The sequence below is a fragment of the Meleagris gallopavo genome, chromosome 4, assembly GCF_000146605.3.
Source record: "Meleagris gallopavo isolate NT-WF06-2002-E0010 breed Aviagen turkey brand Nicholas breeding stock chromosome 4, Turkey_5.1, whole genome shotgun sequence".
In the NCBI taxonomy this organism is placed as follows: Eukaryota; Metazoa; Chordata; class Aves; order Galliformes; family Phasianidae; genus Meleagris; species Meleagris gallopavo.
This window is the reverse complement of record NC_015014.2, coordinates 20,466,526-20,494,196: the sequence shown is the minus strand read 5'-3', so window position 1 is coordinate 20,494,196 and position 27,671 is coordinate 20,466,526. Positions and strand designations below refer to the sequence as shown.

The window sequence follows — 27,671 nt, the reverse complement described above, 5'->3', positions numbered from 1 at the left end:
GGGAGGCAGCAAGTCAGTCAATGACATCTCATTGACCAGCACACTTGCAATTTGGCAGAGAGGATACCCATTCTACCTCAGAGCTCTTTGGGTTTTTAGGCTCTTCACAGCAGAATTTTGGCTGCCAGGGGCAGCAGCTGGTTGTCAGGGGGCACTTCTGTGTGGTTCATCAGAGCTTCCTTTAGTTGTCAGGGGTACTTATGTTTTGTTCATCGGGGCAACAGAACATCCGTAGCACAGCCCCCTCCCATTGGTAATCAGCAGTTGAACACACAGTTGTCACATGGTGGGCTGCTAGGTATGCACACTGACCGCATGGTGGTCCTCTCCTCAGAGAGGATCCCCACAAATCAGATTGAATACCCAGGAAGAGCAACAGCTAAAAAAGGGTTTCTCCTGGTCACCCACCACTATTTCTCTTATCACTGTGATCATGGTAATCACTAACCACAAAAACTTGCTGAACAGGTTACATCTCAGCTAAATGCCACTGAACAAGCTTTGAGCCAAAAAAAAACTATTCCAGTTACTCACACCAGTAGAGAATATTAAGCATGACTTTGTTTTATTTTTATTTCTTTACAGTACGTTACTCTCAATACTTAATATTACAAATCTTGGGGTCTGTAAGAAATGATGGGTTCTTAAACATTACTGGCATAAATCCTGTAAAAAAATAAAATGGAGGATCTTTTTAAATAAAGGGTGAGCGTGACTTACCAAGTACTCTGAAGTATAACAATACTTACCAAGTATATGAGCTCTTTTTATGGCTTTTGAAATTTCTTTCTGCTTCTTATCACACAAGCCTAAACAAATAAGTTATTTTTAGCTTCCTGGTTTCACTGACCATAATTCACTGACTAGTTTAAGGAGGAAGAAGTTTCATTAGTGACAAATTGTTCTAGCTTTATCAAAGCCTTCTTCTTACAGAAAAGTATATACTTACATACCTTTTATGGTTAGGATTAAAGAGTGATTACTTAAAGGATATTCTCATTTCTTGATGAAGGCTACTAGTTAACATGAACATTTCAAGATGTGCACAACGAGTAATACGCAGTTCTGTAAACATATCTGATAAGTGAACAAGACTTTAGAAGACATCGGCATTAAACAGCAAGTAGTATTCCACATACCTGTTATATGCCTGCCATAAATGCGGCCAGAGTATGGAGAAACAAACTGGGACAGAAGCTATTGGGAAGCAAAGACAAGAGCGTAAGGATTGCTTTGTAAAAGAAGCTTTAACTTCCTCATATTTGGACCTGTTTCTTCCAGAACCTAACACATATCCTATCATTTAAGCCACACTACAGTAGAACTAGAACTGAACATTTTATTTAATAGGGCTAGAGATTTGAAGTAACTAGTTTACTGATAAATCTAGTAATGTAACACATACTACTTCAGTTTTTAGATCCTCTAAACATTGGTATTAATCATTCAGTATTAACTTTAGACTTCTGTTCCCAAGCCCTTGAATGCTTTTTAAACATACATTTTCAAGGCACTTACCTGCACATTCTTGTAGTCCACTTTTATTCCACATAAGATACATTTTTTAGGAGGCTCTTTATATGGATTCTCCATTTCTATAGGCTGTAATTAGACAACAGCTAAAATGTTTTAAATTTACAAGAAAATAGTCAGCTTGCACTTGATTTCACATAGATCTTCAGGAAAAAGAATGCCTTCAAACCAAAAGGAGCCCCTCCCTTACAAAGACAGGTTGAGGAAGTTAGGCTTCTTTAGCATGGAGAAGGTTCTAGGGAGACCTCACTACAGCCTTCCAGCACTTGAAAAGTGCATACAAACAAGGAGACTGACTTTTTAGATGAGCTGACAGAAGTAGGACAAGCAAAGTGACATAAAACTAAAACGGCAGATTTAGATTAGATATAATGCAGAAGTTCTTTACTCAAGAGAGCAGTAAGGCCTTGGCACAGGCTGCCCAGAGAGGCCGTGGATGCCTCATCTCTGGAAGTACACAGGACCAGACCAGATGGGATCCTAGGCAGCCTAAGCTGGTGGGGAGTAACCCTGCCCATGGCAAAGAGTTGGCGCTGGGTAGGCTGTGAGGCCCCTTCCAATTGAAACTATTCTGCAGTTCAGAAAAGAAACAATATGTCTCTTAGATGTGAGCTATTGAAACAGCACGGAGGTTACATTCATAGTAGTAGGCCATACCTTATATAGGGCACTCATTAACACTAACTAGCTGATTCCAGAAGCAGTGCGAAGCAGCAATAAACACAGTAACCTACACAGCAACTTAATCACGAGAGCAGCAGGCACAGCAAAAGATGCTATCTTCGTTTTCATTTTTGCTGTTTGACCAGCTCACCCACTGATACTGGAGTCCGTGTACAGCTGCCAGAAAGCAGCCACGGCACACCTGGCAGTGAGATGAGGAACCCTTACCAAGTCAGACTGGACCGCTGCTTGCTGGTGCTGAAGACGACAAGGCCTCTCCCGCATCAAGGCTGCACAGCAAAGAGATAACACCGTCAGCGGCAGCTAGATAGGGCAGCCTAAAGCCACCGCAGAGACACACGGCAAAGAGCAAAGAGCAACGCGCAGCCCGCTCACCCGGCACCCATCCGCAGCACAGCCTGCCGCCCCGCACGCCCAGCGCCGCCATCTTGACCTCTCCCGCCTCCCTCTGCGCGCAACTTCCCCCGCACCATTCAGCCAAGCGGAAATACGATCCGCTGGCCAAGGGGCTGCGGCCTGCACTAGTGGCTGCGCGTCTAACACGTGGTACAGTTTGTTTTGTTCTGGTGCCGAAAGCGGCGGTTGAGGCTGGGTTGCTCGTGGCGTTGCCGGCCGTCATGTACGCAGCCCCGGTGCCGCTTTGACGTCTTCCGGCTCCCTCCTCATGGCTGAGCCCGCTCTCGCCGTGCGGAGGAGGAGCCGCACCAGCTCCGCTCGCAAACGGAGCCACCCCCCTGCACGGCCCGGGGCCGCCTGCTCGCCGCTGGCTCGCAAGAGACCCGGTGCTGGGGGTGAGGGGTCCCCGGCCGAGCCCCCGGTACGGAGATGGTGGCTGGGACGGGGGAAGCGGGCCGGAGTGAGGCTGTGGTGGTGGGGAGCACTTGAGTAGGGGGTGTGTTCGAGTTCAGAAATCTCACAAAAATCTTCTCGTTGACTCTGCTGCATTTCACTCATTTGCAAGTATACGTTCAATTACAAGTTGAACTGTTTTTCAAAGGCAGATTAATTGCTTGATAAATTGCAGAACAGTTAAATGAATTACACGTTATGCTTCGGTTGCCAAGGTTTTTCTAGCTTGTTACTTTGCAGTGTTAATTTTCTTATTGTTCTGTTTTCACAGTGTAACAACGATAGTGAAGAGGATATGTTTGGTGACTATGACAGCTTCCATGAAAGTGATTCTTTATTGGCTCAAGTTCTTGATGCAGAGCACCAGCACCCCCAGGAAAAAGGTGTGGACATGAAAGCTGCTGGAGAGTTTGCACATGGGAATCTTCAGTCAGAAATGAACCAAAGCAAGCAAGGTAATTTGCGTGCTATAGAAGACAGTAGTGTGCATAAAGTGGACGAACATTTTGACTTCCAAATGAATGAAAATGATGTTGAAGACACCAATGAAGACCTCAGTGATTCTGTTTTCGATGAATTGCCTTCATCACAACTTTTGTATTTGGAGAAAATGGGTGAGCTTTCTTCTCGTTCCCAAAGATCTGCAGGCACAGAAAAGATGGATGAGTGGAAGAATTCCTCCTTGGACAAAATCCAGAGTCTGTCATCTCCGTGTCCTGACTCCGGACACAAGAACAGAAGCACAAAATCTTCCAAAGGCTCTAGGTCTGATTCATGTAAAAGCGCGAGTCTTAAAGATCATCTGAAAAATGCTATGACTGGAAATGCCAAAGCCCAGACTCCAAAGGTCTCAAAGACCAAGCAGCTTAAAGAAGCTATTTTATCTGAAGAGATTTCTGTTGCTAGGGAAACTATTGAATCATCGTCTTTTGATATAGGCCCGTTTTATGGATTACCCAGTAAAGTTAAACATCTCCTCAGGCAATTTCGAGGCATTGAAACACTTTATGGTAATAGAACTTATGGGTTCTTCAAAGCAAACAATTGCAGTATAAGTATTTTCTGTTTAATCCACTGTGGTATAAAGTTACTTGTTTATGGTTGAATTACTGTCCATTACACAAATTAAATATTTAAATTATTTTCAAGTGTAAAAGTAGGATAATGTAATACTACTTGTTGCATTTAAAGGAAAGCATAAGTCATGTTGGATCTCCAGAGGAGGAAGCATAAGAAAGTTAAGGTAATAATAGCTAAGCTACGTCAGAAGAGAATTGTTTTTCAGAAGTGTGGAGGAGGAGGATGTGGCTTACAGGAATACTTTCTTGTGTGAGATCTGAGAAAATGGTAAGACTTGTAGCACTTAACTGAAGAAAACTCTTGAATGCTGAATTGATGGGTTTTATATAGCATAGGCAAAGAGCCTTGTGGGGGACAAACGTCCTTAAAAGGATTGGCAATAATTCTTCTTTAATTTTGCAGAATGGCAGCATGATTGCTTAACATTAAAATCTCTACAGCAGAGGAAGAATTTGATTTACTCGTTACCAACTAGTGGTGGAAAAACACTTGTTGCTGAAATTTTAATTCTCCAAGAATTACTCTGCAGACAGAAGGATGTTCTGATGATCCTGCCGTATGTTGCCATTGTCCAAGAAAAGGTCTGGAAAGTTCCTAGGATTGTGCATCTTCTGCAATGTGCCTTGTTATATGATTGGTTTTAGCAGTAGTATTAGGTAACTGTATTTTTATGAAAACATTTTGGGAAATGAGTTGCTTTGCCTTTTAGTGCTGCTCTAAGACTCAATTCTATTCTAGTAAAATATTGTGGTTATCACTTCAATATGCTGAGTTATAAGAAATTCTTGAAATGATAGCGTTCTGCAGCATCACCCATATTTTTGTTCTTATATCAGTGTCTTTTGCTGTCAACCCTTCTGGCAAAGTACCGTTGTAATAAAAACATATGCTACTCTGACTAAATCAAAATGAAGTTAGATAACAGTTTGATAAAGTTTGTGAATGCTTTTGCTTTTCAACTGGGGAACAGATTAATTATGCAATGGATTTAGATATGGGTAGGTTACATGCGTGGTTGAGTAATTGAGACGGGTCTGAAATTCAGAATGAGCACAAGTTTGTTTTCCAACTAACATTGCATTTGTTTATTTATTTATTTATTACAGGTTTGGGGTTTATCAAGCTTTGGGATAGAATTAGGTTTCCTGGTTGAAGAATATGCAGGAAGTAAGGGAAGATTTCCACCCATCAAGAGAAGAATAAAAAAGTCACTTTATATTGCTACCACAGAAAAAGGACACGCTCTTGTGAATTCTTTAATTGAAACAGATAGAATCAATGACCTTGGTTTAGTTGTAGTAGATGAGGTAGGTCACAAGATTTTCTATAAATAGCTTTTAGTTTATTTCATTGGTTTAGTTTCCAGGGCTTACCATGTCACAAATAGTATAACTTCATTGGGATCAGGAAACTGATCTGTAACCAATGCCTGTTACGATGAATGTTATTTTTATTCATCAACTGAAGTTAACATATCTACTATGTTAGTGGTTAATTTTAAATTAACTGTTTCTTAGTTTGGCTCTACAAAGTAACAAAAATTAAAAAGTGATATTGAGTTGTGTGGAATGTGTTTTTGTATATGCATGTTGCGTGCCTGAATTTGTTATCCTGGCATCTGAAGGCTGGTATACTGGAGAGAAAATGAAGTCACATTTCACTGAGAATTACCTATTGCTCTGCTTTTTAATAATATGACTGAGTTGTACTGCTAAAGGTTAACTGTGGGATTGAATCCCATGGATAATGTGTAAAATTGCATTCCAGGAGTTGAACATGCTCCAGTCTGGCCTTATTTAAACACAACTTCTCTAAGTGTGAAAAGGCTTAGTAAATAAGTTAGGCTTTTTCTGGTAGCACCTGCCTGCTAAGAAAAGATTTGCTTAGGATTCCTAGCAAGTGTTTCTTAAAAATAAGTTGAACAGGGTAAGTTTAGGTTGCTTTATCTCCATGCCAATTCTGTACTTGCAAGAGATCTTATTTCCACAACGCTTGTGACCTAATTAAATGGAATGAAATTTTAGCTGCTTGTATTCTCAGATCTTTTGTCTGGTGGTTCTTAAATACATATTAATTAAGGCAGTACTTAGAGAAGAAGCCTAGCATGTCAGTTTACCAAGTAGATCTCTAGATGGAGTCTTGACAGACATTCAACTCAAAATTACTTAGAAATATACTGTTGTATTTGTGGGAATATTTGTAACCCAGTAGTAACTCTTGGTTGCTTTCTCTTCTGGTCTGCAGTTGCATATGATTGGTGAGGGAAGTCGTGGAGCAACGCTGGAAATGACTCTTGCAAAAATACTTCATGCTAGTAGTAAGTCAGTCTCTAAAATATTGTTCTATGATTACCTCTAGAGAGAGATCACCTTGATTTTGCTTTCTAGATCTGTATTGTCTTGGCTGCTTTTGGAAAATGTGTTGATTGCTTGAGGAGTTTTACCCCATAAGGGTGGGCTGAGTGTTCTTGAAGCTTTCTTGATATTTTTCTGAGCATTGTCAAACATCTTTCATTTCTTCATAGGAGCCCCTTAGCCATTGCGATTAAACATCTCTATAGAGAAGATTTCCTTTTTTATGTTTACGTCTCAGGCAATATTTCTTAGCTACATCCTCATGAAACCTGCTGATTTGGCACTTAAAAGTAAATGCTAATAATAAATAAGCAGGGTTTTGAGTTAAATATTGAGCAAAGTGTTTAAAATGGTGACCATGGAAATAAACTCATTTCAACCTGTGTTTTACAGAAAATATACACATTGTTGGAATGAGTGCAACTTTAAATAATGTTGGAGACCTGCAGAAGTTTCTGCAAGCAGAGTACTATACTAAAAATTTCAGACCGGTATGTACAAAAGATATTGTAAAACAGTAAATATTGTTTCTGGCTTTAAAATTATAGCAGCCCTGTTCAGACTTTTAACATGGGCCACATGTTTACTTTCACAATGTTTTAAAAATTAAAGCAATATGCATGCTAAGGCTTGCAATTGTACTAACAAAAACTTTTTTCACGATTTGCCACACAGTGTGTTGTGTACATACATACACTTACATATATGAAGTAGTCATAAATATTGTTTATGTAATACATGTGGAATCTGAGCTAGTCGTCTTCAATCATGAGAACTGCTTATGAACAGTGATGCGTATTCTTAGCTAATTAGACATTTATTTTGTCAGAGCAGATAATTAGATCTATTTTTAAAAAATGCATGCATGTATTTGAGGGAAGCATGATGTTTATTAAAAAAAACAGCTACATATTATTAATGGCTTCATCTTGGTAATTTGACTATTGTTTCTGGCTTAAATCAATCTAGGTAGAGTTAAAGGAATACATAAAGATAAAGGATACAATTTACGAAGTTGACAGCAAAGCAGAAAATGGCTTTACTTTTTCACGTCTCCTTAACTTCAAGGTAAGATCTGAGTTTCTTTGAACTATGATGATAAAACATCATTATTCGTTGATGTCTTTGCAGTGCTTTCACAGAAGAAATAATATAGTTGACTTGTAATGCATATAACAAAGACAATAGCAAACTTAAGGAGAGGAAAAAGGTCCTTTAAATATCAGATATTTAACTCTATTTTAACATTTTTACTTCTCTTAGTAGAAGGCGGGGTGGGTTTGTTTTCAGTATTCTCCCATGTGGGTAGCAAAGGGCTTGAAAATTCCATAGAACTAACTGCAAGTCTTTGGCTAGATTTTCTCAGCTGTTTATCACTCTTAAATAACAGAACATATGTTCATTGTTATAAGCTTATTACTGACTTATTTGGATTCACTTCAATGTTAAGATTGGTAGGTGATGGTATACTGCCAGTAGCACAAGCAGCATTGCTACTGTGACACTACAGATAAAGATATTAAGGAGGAGGAAGAAGAGTGTTGATTTTATATGGAAATACTGAGCTGAATCTTTTGGCAAACTGTAAAGTGCTTGGTTGGTAGAAGTTCACCCTACAAATTCTTGTTTTTTAAGTCATCTTAAAACAAACGGAGAATACCCTAGGAAAGGCAGAGAACAGGTACTGAATACTTGCTGAGTTTAAGAATTAAATTCTACGTTTAAAAAATGATGTTTGTCAATCTGTTGATAGTATTCTAGTAGTCTGGAGAAAGCAGATCCTGACCACATCATTGCACTGGTTACTGAAGTTATTCCAAAATATTCCTGCCTAATCTTTTGTCCTACTAAAAAGAACTGTGAAAATGTGGCTACAATGGTTTGCAAGTATCTGAACAAGTATGTTTTATCTCCTGATTTTTTTTATTGTATATGAAATTGTTGGCTAGAACTTGAGGTTTATCTTAACTAGTATGGAAGTGGCTTTTTCTGGGTGATGAGGTGTATTTTGAATATACAGAATTGCATGAAGCTATTAACTGGATATATTACAGAAAATTGCTCAAAGCTTATTAGTAAACTGTTTTACAAACTTTTTTTCAGCAGATTTTACAAATAGAGGATAAATAATTTAAAAAAACATAGTAAGAGAAAAGTATACTAAAAAGTATACCTTATTTTATTGGCACTTATCTCCACAAGCTACTTAAAGACATTTTCTCTATAGCCCTGTATTTGGTCATGTATGTCATCAGTTGAATATGGAAGTGTCAAGTATTCTCTACTTGGAGGATGTAAACACTAAACTAGGCTTCACGTACAAAAGAAGTTGAGATTTGTTTGACTGGATAAAAGTCTGATTTAATACAATTATAGTCTAGTTTAAACAGTATGTAGGAAGAAATTACATTGATTATTCAAATTCCCAATCTTGGAACCAATTTTAGTGTCTATAAGCTTTGCTATAAGCTTCTCTCTTGTCTTCAATGTGTTTGACACACACCTAATCAATATTTGATGCCTTCTGTACCCATGCTTCCAAACAACAACAAAAAAAATCAGTGTGGGTGACTTCAGTATCTACCTGTGTATTGCTATTTTGAAGTTATCAGAAACAGATCTTTATCCAAACTTACATATTTAGTTACAGGAACAGATAATGAAGAGAAACGTAGATGATGTCTGCCTTAATTTTTTAAAGTGATTATTACTTGATCAAAGTCTGAAGAAATGTTTTTTGTTCTCAAAGAGAATTCAGAACTCACAGGGAGAAAGAAAAACAGGACCTAATTAAGAACCTAAAGGATATTGGAAATGGAAGCATCTGTCCTGTTCTGAGGCAAACAATTCCTTTTGGTATTGCCTATCACCATAGTGGCCTTACAAATGATGAAAGAAAGAATATAGAAGAAGCATATTCTAGAGGTGTCCTGTGTCTTCTTGCTTGCACAGCTACATTAGCTGCTGGAGTTAACCTGCCAGCCAGAAGGTAAGTTAACCAAAAATACTACATAGTTTCATCCTTGCATTGTAAATAATAATAATAAACCTTAAATGGAAATATTAGAGCACTATTAGATATCTTTCAGCTGTTACTTGGAAATTTCAGGAGGAAGTAATTTAACACACTGAGCTTAGGACAGAATTAAAACTGCAAAATTATCATCTAGGAAAAATGTATCAGTAACAAGTCTCTCAGAATGCATAGTTGAGGAACACTTTCCTGAATGGATGAAGGAACTTCTACTATATTGAGAAATTTCTTCAGTAATAATAAGTTCAGTAATAATGAGCAAGCGATGATGCTTTTTTAATGCTTTTACAAGAATAATGTTCAAGTCCTAAAATTATTTTATAAGGAGAAGGTGCTTAAATATATTTTACCAGAATAATATGCTAGCACTTGTTACACAGGTATTGATGGTATGGCTTGCCCTGGTCTTGAAGACCCAAGACTGTTTGCTAAGAATCCAGTTTTGCGTGTGTCTGTGTTTGAATAACACATCTGAGGAGAGAGAACTTTATTTTCCTAACAGAGAAATGTGGCCTGTTTTTAGCATTGCTGACTTAGGGTCAACATTGTTTGTGTTTGACTAAGATACAAAGGCACTGCAGCAAGTAATTAAAACGGATTGTGATTCAGACTTCAAGGTGTTAGATGTTTTGATGAACACTTTTTTTTGAAACAAGTATTTCAAATTCAGTTTTGCTTATCTTAGTTGCAAAGCATGAAGCATAGCTAGAGAATGCATTTTTAAGATATTACAACTATAGTAATTTTAATATTAAGCACAACTTACCAATGATTTCTTTTTACAGGGTGATTTTAAGAGCCCCTTATGTTGCTAGTGAGTTCCTGAAGAAGAATCAATATAAACAAATGATTGGCAGAGCTGGTCGAGCTGGTATTGACAGTGCTGGTGAAAGTATTCTCATAGTGCAGGAAAAAGACAAACATTTGGTAACTTTTATGAAGCTGTTGGTGATTTAAGTCATTAGATTAAGTTGGTGAGATGAAGAGGAGTAGATGAGCTCCTTAGCCTAATTTTTGTAGAATTTGTTTGAAGTAACTGACTTATGAAATACCAGTCAATTGCTTTAGCCATTAACAGATTGTTTTCACGCATTAGCTATAAATGCTACATGTTTACAGATATTTGTTTCTAAGCAGAATCACAGGTATCAGTATTTCAGAACAGTTTAAAACTATTCCATAACTATTTTTCTGTACCAATATATTTCTTGGGACCTTTTAGGTTCAAGATTTAATAACCAGTCCTTTGGAGAATTGTTACAGCAACCTTCTGCCAGAGTCCACCAACGGAATGCAGTACCTGTTGCTATCATTGGTTGGATTGAAGGTATTAGTTAAATATTATGAGCAGTTAAAGTGTTTGGGGGATGTACTAAATATTGTATTACTTGATTCTGTAGGAAAAATCAGATGTTTTCAACAGTTGAACTTAACTAAGTTCAGCACAGCTTCCCTTCAAATGAGAAGTGCAAAACTGTGAATAATATTTTCCTCGCTTAAAAAGCAGTGACACAACATGATGCTTTTTCAGCATGGACAAGGCCAAAGTTATGTCTGCCTTCTTCATTGTCCTAATACTTCAATTTCTGATACTGGATTCTATAAATAGAAACTAGCAACAGTCTAAACAAATGAACATAATAGAATAGCCAAGATAATAAACAAATGGACGTGCTGTCCCATCAGATCAATGATCAGCTGTCTATTCTATTCGTCACTTAGCTCTCTATAAACAACTTAAATTATAGTCTGAGTAATTGTTTTGAATAGCATGCTCTTTTTTGTGTGATGATACATTTAAACATCTAATCGCTTCCAAATCTTATACAGATTGCAGTTACCCAAGAGGAAGTGTACAGTTTTATGTGCCATACACTGCTGGGTGTCCAGCAGCAGCTGCTGTTGAAAGAGAAGAGCCTCTCAGAGATCGTTAGAGATGAACTAGAAAATCTAATAGAAAAGGGACTCTTAGAAAGAAAAATAATGGAAAAGGATCAAAATCCCAGAAGTACACTAACAATCACACTGTTGGGTAAAGCTACATATAAAGGTAAGATTAATCTTATTCTTCAACAAACCCTTTCATCTCAGCCTTACCTCCATTTAATGTGGTTTTCTCTCTTCTCTTTGAAAAGGCAATTAAAAAAAAGCTTGCCCAGTGCTAGTTTAGTTACTAAATAACGTGTTGGACTGAAATGAAGAATGAGTAAGCATTATGTGACTGAATGTTACGGGTATGAATTTTAAGAACACGAATCACAAGAAGACTCAAACCAGAACTGTATTAAAATTAATGACTTAATTTGATTTAGTGTTTGAAAATTACTCACAATCTCATTTTTACACGTAGGCATTGTGAGTAATGTTATTTTTTAGCCTACTAGGAGACTATTGGGGAAAGAAAGTAATATTACATGCGGTCCAAATCTAATGTAAAAAGCATACCAGTGTACAGTCAATAAGTATACAGAGGTTAGGCTTGATAAGATGTAGGATCAGTAAGTATACAGATGTTAGGCTTAGTAAGATTATCACAGTGGAAAGATAATCAAAATAAATGAAAATGCTCACCGGTGTTGTAGGCTCACAGTAATCTCCTCAAGGAGCAATCTCCAGAGAGAGATCCTTCCTCAGTGGCAATCAGTCCTTAAGTGGGGTCTAAGAGAGGTGGAGCCAGGCTCCACCCCCTCCTGGTAGCACAAGTGAATTGCCTTCACCTGTGCTCCTACAGCTGACTCATTGCTTGCCTCAGGTGGTCAATCAGAGGTTCAGGCCGTGATCAACAGTTCCCATACAACCAGAAAGTATGGGGTTTTTTTTTATCTCATAGCATAAAGATGTAGGATAAGGAAAGTACTTGTATGAAACTGAGAGATAGCTTCAGTCTGCAAGAGTTTCTTCAAAAGAAGATAATTCAAATGTTCCAAAAGCACACAAAATGTATGTGGAAACCAGTGATCGCAGACTTTTTGCAGTTCCTTTTTACCAATAATGATAGATTACAACGATTATTTGGGCTACACTTTTCTCTTGGATTAAGATTGCACTGTCAAACTTTTCTGAAAAACAAAATGATGACTTCATGTGAGAATCTACTGCACTGAACTCTGTATGCCTACCTAAAATTGCTGTGCATTGTCTGCTTGTTTTAGGTTCTATAGACGTGTCGTACTGCAATCTCCTTTACAAAGAACTGAGGAAAGGTTTGGAAGGGCTGGTTCTTGAGAGCAGCCTTCATCTTCTCTATTTAGCTACTCCATATGATATGGTTTCCAACTGCAGCCCAGATTGGATGATATACTTGAGGCAGGTGAGATTTGCATTTCAAACACTGATTGGGGCATGCACTAATGCTGCTTAGTGGATTTTGAGTGTGTTTATACATACAGAATGTAATTAGTACAATAATGCTTTGATGAAAAGGTAAAGATGTTAATGTTTTCAATCATAGGGCAGAAGTGCTTTTCTTTACCTCAAGAACCTGATTTGTCTTATGCATCGATATTTTGTCCTCTTAGAGAGAAACAGCAGCACAATGGCACTAAAGTCTGTATAACTGGGTTTGTTAATGTGCAGTACTCAAGAGTTTGACAGATAAAGCAGCTGCAGATTTGACTGCAGAGAAGTCAGCCTACTATTCAAATATTAGATATTTAAAAGCATGGTTTTACTTTCAGTAGCAGACTTCTGATTTCAATAACATATGTCATAAGAACGAATTATCTGAATTTTGTATGAAATTATCCTAGAGTTTGCAAAACAACTCTTAAGCATGGAGTACAGGAAAAATATTGTTTGTTGGTCATGGAGCTACTTATTTTCGAAATATTTGGTGAAACTGAAACTGATCCCTTTTTATACAACTCTATACTAGCATTGATCACTATCTGACAGGGAAGAACTTAAACACATCTGGAATTTAAGTAAATAACGAGACTTGGAGAAAAATACTAGAGCACATAGAAGAGCTATTGGTAGTTCTCTGGGGTTTTTAACTAATTCATCTTGAATTTAATATAGACTAACTATCATTACCAAACGAGGTGAGAAATGTGATGCTGTGTGCACCTTAATAGTTAAGCTGTGTATGCATTTCAAAAAAAAGTACACAGCCTTTGTACACATACACCAGAAGTTTAGCAGCTGAACACATCTGTATATGTGGCTTTAAACCAGTTGAGTTAAAGGTGAAAAATGTATGTTCGTTTCTTATTTGTGGAGGAGAAGGGAAAGCAACATTAGCTATTTGCCTGCAGGTGGTATGCTTATTAAACAAATTTGATGTGAATTACTTTTTAGAGCTAAATATACTGTGCATACATTGTCTAGAACTATTCTGATTTGTAACATGTAATTTCTAATTAGTTGTTATGAAGAAATGATTTTGACTGTAGTCAATCTTCCTTTAGTTCAACCAGCTGAGTTCAGCAGAGCAAAGAGTAGTAGATATGGTGGGAGTACCTGAGAGCTTTATTGCAAAAAAGGCTTCTGGTCAAGCCATCAGAAAGGTAGGCTGGAGATTTGTTACACCTAAGACAACAGTGTAGTCTTGTAATTCAGCTGTTTAGAAATGCTGGATAACTTTCCTGAAAGTATTTAATTATTACTGTTCTTTTACTCATTAACTTCCTTTTCACCTCATCTTGTTTTTCATAATGTTTAATGTATTTGGGTCTAACATATCTGTTTCAGAGATGTGAAGGAATAGGGACGTAAAGACTTAATCCTTGAAGAATGAGCAGAAAACTGTGAATTTCATAGAGGGTACCAACTTCTAACTTGTTTTATTCCTAGAATGTGGACACTGCTGTTGTGAACAGGCTCTACCTGTCATTTGTCCTGTATGCCCTACTGAAAGAGACCAACATATGGAGCATCTCAGAGAAATTCAACATGTCTCGAGGCTATGTGCAGAATCTCCTTACATCTGCTGCCTCTTTTGCTTCTTGCGTTCTGCATTTCTGTGAGGTAGTGTGCTAAATATCTCCTAGTATCTTCTCTTGATTGGCTTTGTAAAACTTGAAATTTTCTTCTGTTATGTTAAACTTAATGCATATGTTGCATTTCACCTCTCCTGTGCGTAACTATACATTGTCAAGGAAAGCATGCCACTACAGTGCATATTTCTTGTGTTAACAGTAAGCTTCATGGACAGAAAGTACAAGAATACCTACTCTAGAGGTCATTGATCAGTGTCATTAAGTGCAGTTGATGACAAATTATGAGCTTGCCTTTGTGAGATGAGGCCTTCTGGTTGTGGAATGTCACTGTGAGAAAAGAGCTGCCTTGGTTGTTTCTTTTTCCATTTAAAAAATGCATTCTTCATCCTTCAGAACCATCCCAGATTTAGCTGAGGAGTGCCAGATGCAACTCTGCAACAAGCTGAAAGAATAACTAGAAGAGTTCTCCTACTGTCTTTTTTACTGCCTTTTACTTTTTGACTTCTAATTGTCCTTGTCTTTACAGGAACTGGAGGAATTCTGGGTTTATAAAGCCCTGCTGACAGAACTTACCAAGCGCTTGACATACTGTGTTAAGACAGAGCTCATTCCACTGATGGAGGTAGCAGGGGTTCTAGAGGTAAGTAAACCTATCTTGGACAAAGGCAAACTTTTGTGCTAAATGTTATTATCACTAAAGTATCTCTGGAAGACCAGGCTAGTTTTTTATTCCAAGTCTGGCATCATAGAAATATCTCACAACAGTCTGCTATGTCAGGGACTGTTGGGGGAGTGCAAGCTGGAGCCAGTCATATTCTCTCTATTATCTCATATTCTCCTTCCAGTTGCTGCTGCAGCAACGGTGAAAACACAGCATTTGCATACTAACTTAGAGCTTTGTGCTCAACTGTAAAACACAGCCCAGGTCAAGTTTATTTTGAGGTTAAGTTAGAAGATCATCACAGAATACGGGAGCTTACATAGGGAACATAAGCTTCTAGTATCATTGATGCCGGTGCATATATTTCAAATGAGAAATGTGACTAGTTTCTGATCTGAGGGCTCCGATTCAAGTAGTAAGATACTGTGGGAACTGAGTGCAGGATTATGAGTCATTAGTGAACCTGCTTTGAAAAGGATGCGTCTTTTCTATTCCAGCATACTGTAGAAATCACCTTGTTAGCAGATTGGTGGCAGTGAGTTTTTACACTGAAAAGTTAAAACTATGGAGACTTACAGCTTGATGCATTTTGTATGAAATGGCCTGAGTTTGGTACAAAGGGAGAAGAAAGGTCTTCATTCCATGGCTTGAAGTCTGTAAGGGCAAGAGTCTGAACAGCATGATTTTGCTGAAGTTGCATTGTACAGATTGCTCTTAAAAGCACCTTGATGAGAGCAGTGCATTTAAAACTGTAATTAAAACCATACCGACAGCTGATACTTCTAGCAGATACTGACACTTGAATAGACATGAATTACATAGCTTTGTGTGTAGGAAACTGACAGAATCAATATTTGGGTTACCGTAGTAAATGAGAAAGTGTCCTTAGCATTTTGAGTTGCTAAAGAGCAAACTATAGTTTCCCTATTAGTTATTAGGGAGGACAGGTTCTGAGCTATCAGTCATGCTGTGCATACAGCTGCAAAACAGTACAGAAAAGGTTTGCTGCCATTTAATAGATTTTTTGGGGAATTATATGACCACTTCACATCACTAAATACTTATGCGTTGTTTGTTAGCTTTTCTGTTAGTTGCTTAAATATATATGCGCCATCAGATAAAGTTTTCTATTCCTTGATGTCTTAATGATAGGAGAAAAAAAAAATGTGATTGACCAAATGTATGATGGCAGTTGTATGATCAGTAAATATACAGATGTTATATAGTATAGAGAGAAGTTAGGCTGTTAAGATTATCACATTGGGAAAGACAATCAGAAATAAACAAAAAGTACTCACCAGTGTTGTAGGCTCACAAGAAACTCCATGAAGAGCAGTCTCCAGAGAGAGATCCTTTCTCAGTGGCAGTCAGCCCTTAAATGGCGTCTAGGAGAGGTGGAGCCAGGCTCCACCCCTTCCGGTCACACAGCTGAATTGCCTTCACCTGTGCTCCTGTGTCTGACTCATTGCTTGTCTCTGGTGATCAATCAGAGGTTCAGGCCGTGATTCAACAGTTCCCATACAGCAATGTACCACTTTTCCATCTGATAGGAATTATTACTCAGGCAATTAGAGCCTTGGCATTACAAAATGTTCTTAAAACTAGCCTAGAAATGCATTTTGACTTAAACTTTGTAAACAAGTTCAATCGCTGTAAGTTTTGCAAAAGAAATGTCTCCAAAAAGACTATATACAGTAATTACTGTCAGGCTGCATTGCATCCTTATACCACAACAGGACCAAGCCTAGTAAAGAGAAGCAGATCACATGTACTCCCATGCTGATTTTAGCTGTCAAATTTCAGAGAATCTCTCCTGTCCTTGTGAGCTAACAGCCATGACTTAGTATAAAACTAGAGGAAAAGATACTAAAGCAAAAAAAATGTTAATAAGCTTTGAGCAGCAAAGTGCAGTCTTATCTGGAGTTCTATGGAAGCTCATGAGGTGGTATTAAAAGTTGCAGAAAAATAGGGGCAACGCTTTTCAAGCACAACAAGCTCTCATTTCATTTAGATCTTCTAAAGAAAATAAGGCAGTGATTTGTGTCAGTGACAGCAAATGCAGAAAACGACAAAAGAAAAGTGAGGCTGGCAGACACAGAACTGTGCAGGTGCAGAGGAAGTAATGATGACTCATTTACTCAGAACTGTGTAAGATTTTTCAGGTTTAAGTCAGTAATTCTGAATTACTAGTGCCAGTTCCTATGAGGCTTGCTGTTCTTGACAAGGTGAATCAAAGGGAACCTGGATCACTATTAAAATATATATATATAAATGTTTCAGGTGGGTGCAGAGATTAGGACTGAGGATTCTTATTGCCTCTTAAAATAACCTAACACAATTTTTGGCTTACAGGCACGAGCTAAACAGCTTTATAATGCAGGGTACAAAACTTTAGCACACTTAGCTAATGCAAACCCAGAAACTCTGGTGAAGACGATCGAGCATTTGTCACGACGTCAAGCCAAACAAATGGTTTCGTCTGCAAAGGTAAGCAAGTATGTTAAAAGAAACCACTTGTGGAATTCAAAGTTTCAAAAGTGAATATTTGAATATCATTAAAAGACAGTGGAAGATTCAGTTTAGAAATAAAGGCATTTGTGAATATTTGCAATGGCAACTGTGATCAGTATTAATCTAGTGAATTCATTTTCTTAACCACATTATTTATCTAAGACGATTACAATGGGAGTGAATTCAGCGACTACAGCCCATGATGCACTTGAATGATTGGCAAATAGAAACTACTTAAGCCAATTCTGTTTCTGTGGGGGGGTCGTAAAGAGTTCTCTTCATTAGAGAAACAAAGACCAGAAATGTTCTGGTAGCTGATCTGGAACGGTGAACAGTACAAGGTCTTGGCATAACACATAAGAAGATATTAGACCTTGGAGTGCTGCAGTCCTGTGAGCAACAGCATTGTTTCGTTTCATTTTTCAAGACCAGATACAAACCTGGAAAGGAACTGATGTTTAATCCTAACAATATAGCAAATGATTGTCTAAATTTCCTAATAATTTGATTGCTATTACAGATGCTGCTGACTGAAAAAGCTGAAGCTTTACAAGAAGAAGTAGAGGAACTCCTAAGGGTGCCTTCAGATATCCCATAAACCTACTGACCAGCTCAGTCATGAAAAAATAATAATGAATTGAAGTATTTGGGCGTGTCTTAGGTTTTAACTTTGTCCTATGTACACATGCTGTAAATATAATAAATATTTATTATCTTTTTATACATCATATTTGTGTGAATTTTAAATTGAAAATATTTCTTGGAAACTTTTCTTTATTTCAAAATTTTGATAAAGAATCTCTTCTGCATAGACCTGAATCAAAAGATGTGCTATTAAATAGTTCCCATTTTTATACATGGCTCTAGGAATGCTTTGGGGGCTGGACTAAGTGGTGGTGTGTACTTATGTACATAGAACTATGGCTCATAGCTGGCTTAAAAAGCACAGTAAAGTGATGCTGTAGCATCCTTTAAGACACCCATGTGTGAGCAAACTACTTTAAAAGTTCTGTTAATAGGAGTTCCTGTCCTCTGGGGAAAGCTAATGGAATGAGAAGTAGAGTTGTAGTTTTAATGAAGAAATACCAGAGTCACATAAGGAATTGTAGATACTGCCTCTTTTAAGTATTATTTTTAACAGGTTTGAACACCAAATGACTATTCTGTCTCTGTTAATGCTTGGGGAGAGAATTATTAAGGATGATTCTGTAAGATTTTCAAATAGGGTTTAAATTTTATTTAAAGGTTTTTGAATATTAAGGCAATATCAGAAGGCATATCAACTTCTGAGACTACAAAGGTAAATTATAGTTATAGTAGTAAGGGTGTTGAAAGCCATATAAAAGAGAGCAGTTCTAGTAAGAAGGTATGCTTCATAAAAACAGCTTTAAAAATGTCTTAAATGTTCAGTCATGACACAGTTGAGGTCCTTTTTCAAACTGCTATGTAAAACATAACATTAAAGCACTTCATATGAAGAGTAATCAGATCACAGTTGGGTCTGCATTATAGAACACTGTGCTTCAAAAGGTGGTGGTGAATAAATGATGAGTAGTATTTTACTGCTGATTTGTTTGTTTCATTAGAGAAACCTTGAGTAACAAGTAAATAATCTGTTACCCTTCTTTTGATGGAAAAATGCCTAAAAGGTTAATTCTCCTACTTTCCTTGTGGCTTTGAGATTTTAATAAATGGAATTGAATATTTGGAATATTAAACCAGGCCAAGAACTTAAACTGTAAGTTATTTCCAACACCTAACCAGCTGCTTTAAAGGCTTATTGGTTTGCTCAGCTGTTACTCCCACTTGAAATGGTCTTACTTGGAACCTCATACTGAGGGATTTTGGAAACAAGCACAAAAACACGCCAACGTTTCTGAATTAATCCTCTACAAATAATACAATAAATCCTTACAGAAAGTAGCTAACCTGCTGGCCAAGAGCAATCCTTGCAGCCTTCTCTCACCACACGTGTGGTTCTATGTGTGGCTTGCAGAAAGCTGTGTCCAGAAGGGGCTGTCGGGAGGCTTGCAGCCAGGTTCACTGCTGTGGTCTCTGTTCTAGAAAGGTGCTGCAGTGGGAGCTGGCCCTGTGTAGGCAGTTCTCGTTTCATCCTGTGACTGAAAGCTTCATTCATCGCTTCCACGGGCCTGGCATGGGGTGCAGGTTGCAATGAATACAAAGCACGTGAAGGTTTTGTTTTGGTTTGTAGATAAATTATCTGGCTTCTGAAATCAAAGATTTGTGGTACACAGTGTGAGGAGACGTGAGGATGATGTGAGAGGCCTTTGAGAAGCACAGCCTGTGGTTTTAATTATTTAAGAGACCTAATTTTCAGTACGTAGTCTACTTTTGCAACTGAGTTTTGTTTCAGTGAGGTTTCTTACATAGAAAGACTAATCTGACACCGCCAGTTCTGTTGATCTGCCTAAATGCTGTGATGCCACAAGAGACGTTTGCCTTTTGTACTGCTTATTCTTCCCTTTGCATTCCCTTTGCACACATAAAAGTCAGCTGGTTCTTGCTCAGGAAGAGCTGGGCGTGCTGCTGTTGGTGATAGCTCAGCACTTCCGTGGTTGGGCAGCAGAAATTTCCAGAAAGCACTGTTATTGCTATAAACTCCTGCTGTGTGCCTGCCATTGGCACCACTGGCTCCAGTGCAGCAGGAGTGGTGGCAGTGGGACAGGGCCAGTGTGGAGCATTAGCACTAAGAAAGGATTTTTAGGCATGTCCTGGCCCTCACACCCTCAGTCTGTAGTTCCCAGTAAAGCACTTTGCTTGTACTTCGATGAGTGACAAATACTTCTGTATTCATCTCCCTTTGTGTGCAGGATTTTAAAACGTGCTTAATGCCATATGGAAAACACCCTAATAAGCGATGCTAATTGGCATGTAATACCTGTGGTGTTACTTTGCAGCTGCAAGGGGCTGCAGGCTCCCCAAGGGCCAGCAAGCACTGGACCCATCGTTGCCACCATCCGCTCTCTGTGGATCGCATCCCAAATGTAGCATGGATCACTGGATCCGCGTCCCAGTCGCAGGGCTGGGCGGCATGGGATGGATGTAGAAGTTACTGCAACTCACCCCGCAAAGGGTAGATGCGTGCCATACCCCAAAATTGGAAGCATCCTGCTGATCGTGATGCCAAGAGGAGTGTCGCTGATGCTTCCGCTCCGGCAGAACCGTGGGTGTGTTTACGAACGGCAGCGCTGATGCGATCTGGTTGGTCTCGTTCTGGCGGAGGGTGACTTCATATCGGCAAAACCGGGAGCGGGCGGCTGCGGGGCGGTGCTGGGGCTGCCCGCCCTCCAGGGGTGGTGCTGGGGCGGCGGAGCGGCCCGGAGAAGGAGGAAGGTGAGGAGGAGGAGGAAGGATGCTGGTGCTGTCGCTGCTGGTGCTGCTGCTGCTGGCTGTGCCGCCGAGGCAGACGGCAGAGCTGCAGCTGGGGCTGCGGGAACCCATCGGGGCGGTAAGCCCAGCCTTCCTTTCTCTTACACTGGACGCCAGCTTGGCCCGTGACCCTCGCTTTGTTGCCCTGCTCAGGTGAGCCCTGCAGCTCCTTCACTCCTGGAGGAACGGGTGAGAAGATGCCAGGTGCCGGTGCGTGATGCTGGCAGGAGATGATGCTTCTGTCTGGGACAGAAGCAGGCTGAGCCTTGGTGAGGCTTTGTGGATGCTTAGGGGGGCTCTGAGTGCTGTGAGCTACACTGAATGCCAGAGAGGTTCTGATGTGCGTGGAGGCAAACAAGTAGCTGCTAAAATCAAAGCCTTTTCTGACTGTGAGCAAATCCCAGCTCAGGGCTTCCAGACGATGGGCTCCTGGACTGTTCCTTCAGCTCTGTTTCTTTGTTCTCTTCTCTTTTGGATTCAACTTTTTTTTTTTTTCTTCTCTAAAGCCATTTAATTTCTTTCCTTTTCACCCACCCAATCCCAAATTCTAGTCCTGCACCATTGCTCTGAAGCTGTAAGGCAGCACCAGCTTTATCTGAAGGCAGGCAGCTCTGGCTGCCACGATGACACCAGGAAGTGCTTGGTGGCCTCGTATCTGCTGGGTGTCCCCACAGAGTGAGATAGGGCTGCTGCCATCCCAGATAGCACTGGAACTGCATCTGCTTTACTTTGAACACTCATTCCACGCATGCTCTGGTTTTGGTACAAAATCTATCCATTTGGTGGTTGTCCATGGAAAAAGGAAGAAATGGTGCAAAGCCAGCTTGAAACCCACACTTTGATGGGATGGGTGGCTCAGATCCTCTGCTACAAGGTGTCTCTCTGAATGCTGCTGATGCTTTGCTTCCATGTGAGAGATGACCCTGACATTTAATTTACCTTCCACAGACACCCCAAGCTGCACACTCTGGCCAGTGGGCTCTCCCCAGGCTTCCTGCGGTTTGGCGGCACTAGTACAGATTTCCTGATCTTCAATCCCAAACAAGATTCAACTTGGGAAGAGAAAGTCCTGTCAGAACTTCAGGCTGAGGGTGGTAAGAGGGATTTGATCCTGTGCTGCACAGAAATGGATGTCTAGCGCTCAGCCCCACACACACCCCTCCCATTTCTTTGTGATGAGTATGACTCTTCGTGTGTTGCCATCTTCGTTGAGATGGTGATAGCAGCTTGGTTTCTCCCATCCTTCTTCTGCCCTACAGATGTATGCGGGGCATGGCCCAGCTCTGCTGTGGTTCCAGAGCTGTTGCTCACTCAATGGCCCCTCCAGGAGAAACTGCTCCTTGCTGAACATTCCTGGAAAAAGCACAAAAACACCACCATTACAAGTAAATTTTTATGGATTTTCCCAATAGGGTTTACAACCAATGGGTTACAGCCCATGGTGCCCAGCTCCATGCTGAGGCATCAGGATGAAGCTGTCTTCTGCTCCATGCAGGGAACACACTGGACATCCTCCACACATTTGCCAGCTGCTCAGGCTTCCGCCTGGTGTTTGGACTGAACGCACTGCTGCGCAGGGCCGGCCTGCAGTGGGACAGCTCCAACGCCAAGCAGCTGCTGGGCTACTGCGCACAGCGCAGCTACAACATCTCCTGGGAGCTGGGCAATGGTAAGCACTCCCACTTTGGCTGGGGGTGAGCCCTGCGCACAGAGTGGTGCTGATGGGCACCTCTTCCCCAGAGCCCAACAGCTTCAGGAAGAAGGCGGGCATCTACATTGATGGCTTCCAGTTGGGACGCGATTTCATCCACCTGCGGCAGCTCCTGAGCCAGCACCCCCTGTACCGACACGCTGAGCTGTACGGCCCCGACGTGGGGCAGCCCCGCAAGCACACCCAGCACCTGCTCAGAAGGTAGACAGAGTGCCCAGTGCCCGTATGACACCACTGGGAGGGTAGCAGTGATGTGATCTGGGGACCGCGGTCGGCAGGGACGTAGGGTGGGTGCTGCAGCATGTCACCAGTACCTGCTATAACCCTTGTTTGACTGCAGCTTCCTGAAATCCGGAGGGAAGGCGATTGACTCTGTCACCTGGCACCAGTGAGTACCCTCAGCTGCTATCACTGCTCTGCTTATTGGCTGTTATTTTTTTTAAGAAATGTCAATTCACATGTGTTAGTGGAAAGGAGGGGGTGAAACAACTCTGTTGGCAGGTCCCAGATGCCTCTGTATAGTGCTTTGCTCTAAGTAGCAGAGTATTCAAAGAAGACCAGGAGTTGCATAGACATAGCAGCAGGGAATGCAGTGCGTGCAAAGTCATTTTGATTGCTAACATGTTTTATCAATAAAAAGAGAAGTGATGTGCAGAGAAGTGAGAACACAGCAGCTTGACATGCAGAGCTGCATTGTAACTCTCCCTCTCGCAGGAGAGCTGTGTAGACTTTTGGCATATGCTATACTTTGGTGGGGAACAACAGCATCCTTGGTCCACCTGCAGAACTTCTCCACCCACACCTGGGGCTTGCACCAAGTCCTCCAGCCACAGAAAGATATGTGACTGGGAAGGGACGTGGCTCAGCACAAACCAGATGTATGCAGTATGGTTGCAAGGACAAGCAGTGGCTCTGTCCCTTAGAACAAATGTTCAGCAGCTTCCCAGCTGGTGCAGGGACACTTTAACTGAGCTTGCATGAGAGCAGGTACCAATGTTGATATTTTTCCTTCATTTCAGCTGTTGTTTTTTTTTCCATTTCCAGCTACTATGTGAATGGCCGAAGTGCAACAAGGGAGGATTTCCTGAGCCCTGATGTGCTGGATTCCTTTGCCACAGCCGTGCGCGATGTCCAGGAGGTGCCTGCTCTTCTTTAATCCTCCCCGTGTGGCTTTGCACAGAGACCACTCTGCTGTGCAACAATTAATAAGCATCCTCCAAACTCAGCTGCTGCTGACAGTGCAAAAATCCTTAATTTTAGTGAAAGTAATAATAAGTGCAATGGGCATAGGTGGTTGCAGTAACTTCAGCAGACAAAACTTGACCTGTCTCCTATTTCCCTTCCCTCTCCACATAGATCGTGGAAGCAACAGTGCCCGGCAAGAAGGTATGGCTGGGTGAGACCAGCTCAGCGTATGGTGGGGGGGCCCCCCAGCTATCCAACACATATGTGGCCGGCTTCATGTGAGTGGTGATAGGAGCATGGGAGCTGCTCTCATGCTGAGCCCCAGTGTGACCTGTGGCTGGTTCCTGGCAGGTGGCTGGACAAGCTGGGGCTGGCGGCTCGGTGTGGCATTGACGTGGTGATGAGGCAGGTCTTCTTTGGTGCTGGCAGCTATCACCTGGTGGACGCCAGCTTCAAGCCCTTGCCGGTGCGTACACGGCCTGTTGGCAAACACCATGTCACCGGGCTGCCAAAATCCCTGGGTATTTCTCCCTGATGTTGTGCCCATGAACTGGGCATGGGGTTTTCCTGCATGGAGGGCAGTGCGTCCCCTATGGGTTCCCTGCCAGCTCCACAGTGCCCTGCAGAAGGGGCATAGCATTGCCAAAATCCAGGTGATGTGAAAAGCTATGGGGACCAAAAGTGGAGTTGCCTCAAAAAAATGAGTGCTAGGTGGAGATGAATCCCATTCCCCCAGGACTACTGGCTGTCACTGCTATACAAGAGACTGGTGGGCACCCGGGTATTGGAGGCCAGCGTGGAGCAAGCAGATGCACGTCGCCTGCGGGTCTACCTGCACTGCACTAACCCCCAGCAGTAAGCAGCAATTGCCCACATGGTGGCAACACTACGGCCGTGAAGTCATCCCAGGGCAGCGGCAAAGAGGAAGTGTGTGGGTGTCTGTTGTTTCTACCAAACTCGTTGTCTCTCTCACGCAGCCCCAAATACCGGGAAGGGGATGTAACACTGTTTGCCTTGAACCTCTATAACGTGACCCAGCGCTTGCAGCTGCCTAAGCAGTTGTGGAGTAAGAGCGTGGATCAGTACCTGCTGCTGCCCCATGGCAAGGACAGCATCCTCTCCAGGTGAGCCCACACCTCTTCCTCTTGGAGCAAGGACTGAGCAGCATGTAGGCAGCTTCAGAAACCTTGCTCATTTGGGGGCTGTCTGTCGTGCTGCTCTGGGTGCCCTTGCTCACACCCAGAGCCAGAGATGATGCCGGCGAGCATGCAGTATTCAATCATGCCTTGGCAGAGAGGTGCAGCTGAATGGCCGCCTACTGCAGATGGTGGACGATGAGACACTCCCTGCACTGCACGAGATGGCCCTTGCCCCTGGCAGCATGCTCGGCCTGCCAGCCTTCTCTTACGGTTTCTACGTGATCAGGAACGCTAAGGCTATTGCTTGCATTTGAGCACGCAGAGTAACAGGGCTCACCATGCGGTGCCACTTGTTTTTGCCAGGTAGGGAGATTATGGTCACAAGCTGGAGAAAGCCAGGTCACCAGAAAGGCTTCAGCATCCTGAGAGCAATACTTGAGGGGCTCACATCCCTCCTGCTGGGGAAACAGCCCGTTTGGGAGAAAATTGTCTCATGGCAGCTTTTCTCACCTGTATAAGGTGAGTTCCCACCAGTGCAGCTGGTTCTCTTGGAATTATGCAACTCACACCACCAGCAGCGCCTTACAATGTTGAGAGCACAGCAGGGAGAAAACTAACATGCACCGTACTTCCCTTCTTTGAGCTTTAAAATGATGCTACCGGCTCAGTGGGGTTTCAAGGCAGAGGAGTGGCTTGTGGCTCACATGAAGGCTTTACAGCACCAAGCAAGTGGATGTTCTTAGGAACTGTGATCAAAAAGGCACAATAAAATTTATATTTAAATGCAGAGTTTGTAAAGGAGTGTTTGCCCATGCAGCGTACGTGCCTTGTGTGAAGGCTTATACACCAGGAGGTGATACATATCCAAAACACAAATAAGAAGAGCTAAATTTGTTCACACTGTCCTAGTTCAAAAAGGGAAGTACATAAGGCGTAAAATGAAATGAGTGGAAAAATCTCACGTTGTCAATATAAAGTTGTTAGTGTATTATTGTTATTACAGTATAAGCTAAAAATTAGACATAAAAGCTGAAGGTTGACTGGTAGTTTCTCTTTAAACCTTTCTAAACAGATTTGTTTCGATGCTTGTGACTTTGATATTGGACTTTTTTTTTTTTTTTAATAAAGTGATTTGTATTAGCTTTTGGCAATTTTCCTAGAAACTCTGCCCAACTGGGTGTGGTTATTACCTACTGGCCACACCTTGATCTCTGAACCTACATTCCTACATTCGTTTTCATTTCTGACACAGGAAATGGCATTGCTCACACTTGGTTTACTGTAAATCAGTTTATGGAAGGTGGAGTAATATCAGTCACATGAAAATAGGGAAAGGGGAATCTTCTGAGAATGGGGAATAATTTGGCAATTGTGAGAGGAAGATGGCAGTGGGACGTTAAAGACCTTAGATGATTTCTTTAACATTTGAAATCTTTCATTCCCTAGATACTGCTTGTGAAAGGCCAGGGTACTTTACAAGGAATAGAAATCCACTGATAAAAAAACTTTCTAGCTTGTTATCCCGGGTTTCTTAAAAGTAGCCTGCAGGAGCCCTGGGGTTTGCTCATGGCTTATTTCAGAAGATATGACTAGAAGCTTTGTCACTGTAACAGCAAATGGAATAAAACTTAACAAAACAAGACAGTGAGCTGTGTCTGACATGACAGGTCAGGATGCAGGATGGTTTTCTCCAGCATAGATGAACGGCAGTGAAGGTTTCCCGGAGGTTCCCTAGGCCTGAATTAAGCCTGGGGTGACTGTTCTTGCCATGAAACACGACTGAAATGGAAAAAATAAAAATAAAAAAATTAAAGAGTTTTACTCAGCCAGAGCAGGAGTATCTTTTGTGGTCCCTTGCACAATGATTTACAGCTGTGAAGTGCCACTTATCAGAACGGTGAATGTGAACATGTGAAAGTCACTTCGTTATTACGATGGTTTTCTACTTCCTCCTGGCAGTCAGCAATTTGGGGAACTAAAACTGTTTCTCTTGTTTTTTGTCTGTGCAACAGTTCTCAGTGCTGAAGGAAATGTGACAGGGAAACTGTTTTCTAAGAACACCTCAATAGTAGTTCAAGAAAGTTTTTATTGCCCACATCACACTCACCAGATTAACTTTTACAGCTCCATCCAAAGCTCTCGTCCCCAGTTTTAATTGCTTTATTTGCAATTAGGTGACAGAACCAACGAGATGAGGCTGCAGATCTGGAAGCCTTTTGCAAACTGTGAATGTTTCCTGTCTGGAAAACGAGACATACACTGCTATGTGGGTACACACGTCTTTGCGTGCTAGTAACCTAAAGGAAATTGTGTGCATTAAACCCTTCGGGCAAACTCTGTAGCCAAACAGCAGACGGGCTTGTAGTGAGATGCTGCACTATAGTAGTTAAGAGACTAAAGTGTGTCGTCACTTGGCTCCTTCAGGTTGGGCACCTGCTGCTCAGAGCCAGTGTTAGGCGAGGCCCCCCACACAACCAAGGGCTGCTGGCCGTCTCCTATTGATGCCCAGCGTCATTTCTGTCACCGAAAAGAGCCGGTAACAGCTGTAGAAAGCCGGTAACACCAGCCAGCCGTCCGTAGGCCGCTCCCATCGTGGCGGC

The 27,671-nt window shown here is 41.3% G+C and overlaps 3 protein-coding genes across 5 annotated transcripts; 2 read left to right on the top strand and 1 right to left on the bottom strand.

Moving 5' to 3' along the window:
* Positions 1–548: 548 nt before the first annotated feature.
* Positions 549–2,865, bottom strand: MRPS18C (mitochondrial ribosomal protein S18C). Its single transcript, XM_010709702.3, has 6 exons — positions 2,593–2,865; positions 2,425–2,486; positions 1,519–1,602; positions 1,140–1,197; positions 750–809; positions 549–666 (listed from the first exon to the last, which is right to left on the bottom strand). Exons 1-6 carry the CDS (start codon positions 2,834–2,836, stop codon positions 596–598), a joined length of 579 nt encoding a protein of 192 aa, XP_010708004.1. The 5' UTR covers positions 2,837–2,865; the 3' UTR covers positions 549–595.
* On the top strand, positions 2,863–18,374 carry HELQ (helicase, POLQ like). 2 transcript variants are annotated; one of them, XM_010709703.3, is made up of 18 exons: positions 2,863–3,034; positions 3,338–4,076; positions 4,549–4,727; positions 5,253–5,453; positions 6,391–6,463; positions 6,894–6,991; positions 7,470–7,568; positions 8,254–8,399; positions 9,250–9,489; positions 10,320–10,461; positions 10,757–10,861; positions 11,365–11,584; positions 12,687–12,844; positions 13,944–14,042; positions 14,329–14,502; positions 15,001–15,114; positions 17,488–17,622; positions 18,167–18,374. In XM_010709703.3, the coding sequence occupies exons 1-18, from the start codon at positions 2,882–2,884 to the stop codon at positions 18,242–18,244; spliced, it is 3,153 nt and encodes a 1,050-aa protein (XP_010708005.1). In that variant the 5' UTR covers positions 2,863–2,881; the 3' UTR covers positions 18,245–18,374. The 2 variants fall into 2 exon arrangements, with proteins under 2 accessions (XP_010708005.1, XP_031408913.1); XM_031553053.1 differs by lacking the exons at positions 2,863–3,034; positions 3,338–4,076 and adding an exon at positions 4,178–4,413.
* A 2,490-nt stretch (positions 18,375–20,864) lies between these two features.
* On the top strand, positions 20,865–25,858 carry HPSE (heparanase). Of its 2 annotated transcripts, none has more exons than XM_019614622.2 (12): positions 20,865–21,189; positions 21,985–22,130; positions 22,296–22,421; positions 22,532–22,705; positions 22,777–22,948; positions 23,088–23,135; positions 23,792–23,885; positions 24,104–24,210; positions 24,284–24,398; positions 24,669–24,787; positions 24,910–25,056; positions 25,435–25,858. In XM_019614622.2, exons 1-12 carry the CDS (start codon positions 21,020–21,022, stop codon positions 25,436–25,438), a joined length of 1,422 nt encoding a protein of 473 aa, XP_019470167.1. In that variant the 5' UTR covers positions 20,865–21,019; the 3' UTR covers positions 25,439–25,858. The 2 variants fall into 2 exon arrangements, with proteins under 2 accessions (XP_019470167.1, XP_010708003.1); XM_010709701.3 differs by having other exon boundaries at positions 20,881–21,189; positions 25,226–25,858.
* Positions 25,859–27,671: the final 1,813 nt, after the last annotated feature.

Excerpts from the sequence above, each read along its gene's own strand:
- HELQ (XM_010709703.3), top strand. The coding sequence starts at position 2,882 with ATGGCTGAGCCCGCTCTCGCCGTGCGGAGGAGGAGCCGCACCAGCTCC. Across the intron at positions 3,035-3,337 it reads GGTCCCCGGCCGAGCCCCCG|TGTAACAACGATAGTGAAGA; the intron begins GTACGGAGATGG and ends CTGTTTTCACAG. Across the intron at positions 17,623-18,166 it reads AAATGGTTTCGTCTGCAAAG|ATGCTGCTGACTGAAAAAGC; the intron begins GTAAGCAAGTAT and ends TTGCTATTACAG.
- MRPS18C (XM_010709702.3), bottom strand. The coding sequence starts at position 2,836 with ATGACGGCCGGCAACGCCACGAGCAACCCAGCCTCAACCGCCGCTTTC. Across the intron at positions 2,487-2,592 it reads GTGCTGCGGATGGGTGCCGG|CCTTGATGCGGGAGAGGCCT; the intron begins GTGAGCGGGCTG and ends TTTGCTGTGCAG. Across the intron at positions 1,198-1,518 it reads TGGACTACAAGAATGTGCAG|CTTCTGTCCCAGTTTGTTTC; the intron begins GTAAGTGCCTTG and ends GCTTCCCAATAG.
- HPSE (XM_010709701.3), top strand. The coding sequence starts at position 21,020 with ATGCTGGTGCTGTCGCTGCTGGTGCTGCTGCTGCTGGCTGTGCCGCCG. Across the intron at positions 23,136-23,791 it reads GACTCTGTCACCTGGCACCA|CTACTATGTGAATGGCCGAA; the intron begins GTGAGTACCCTC and ends TTCCATTTCCAG. Across the intron at positions 24,399-24,668 it reads CCAGCTTCAAGCCCTTGCCG|GACTACTGGCTGTCACTGCT; the intron begins GTGCGTACACGG and ends CCATTCCCCCAG.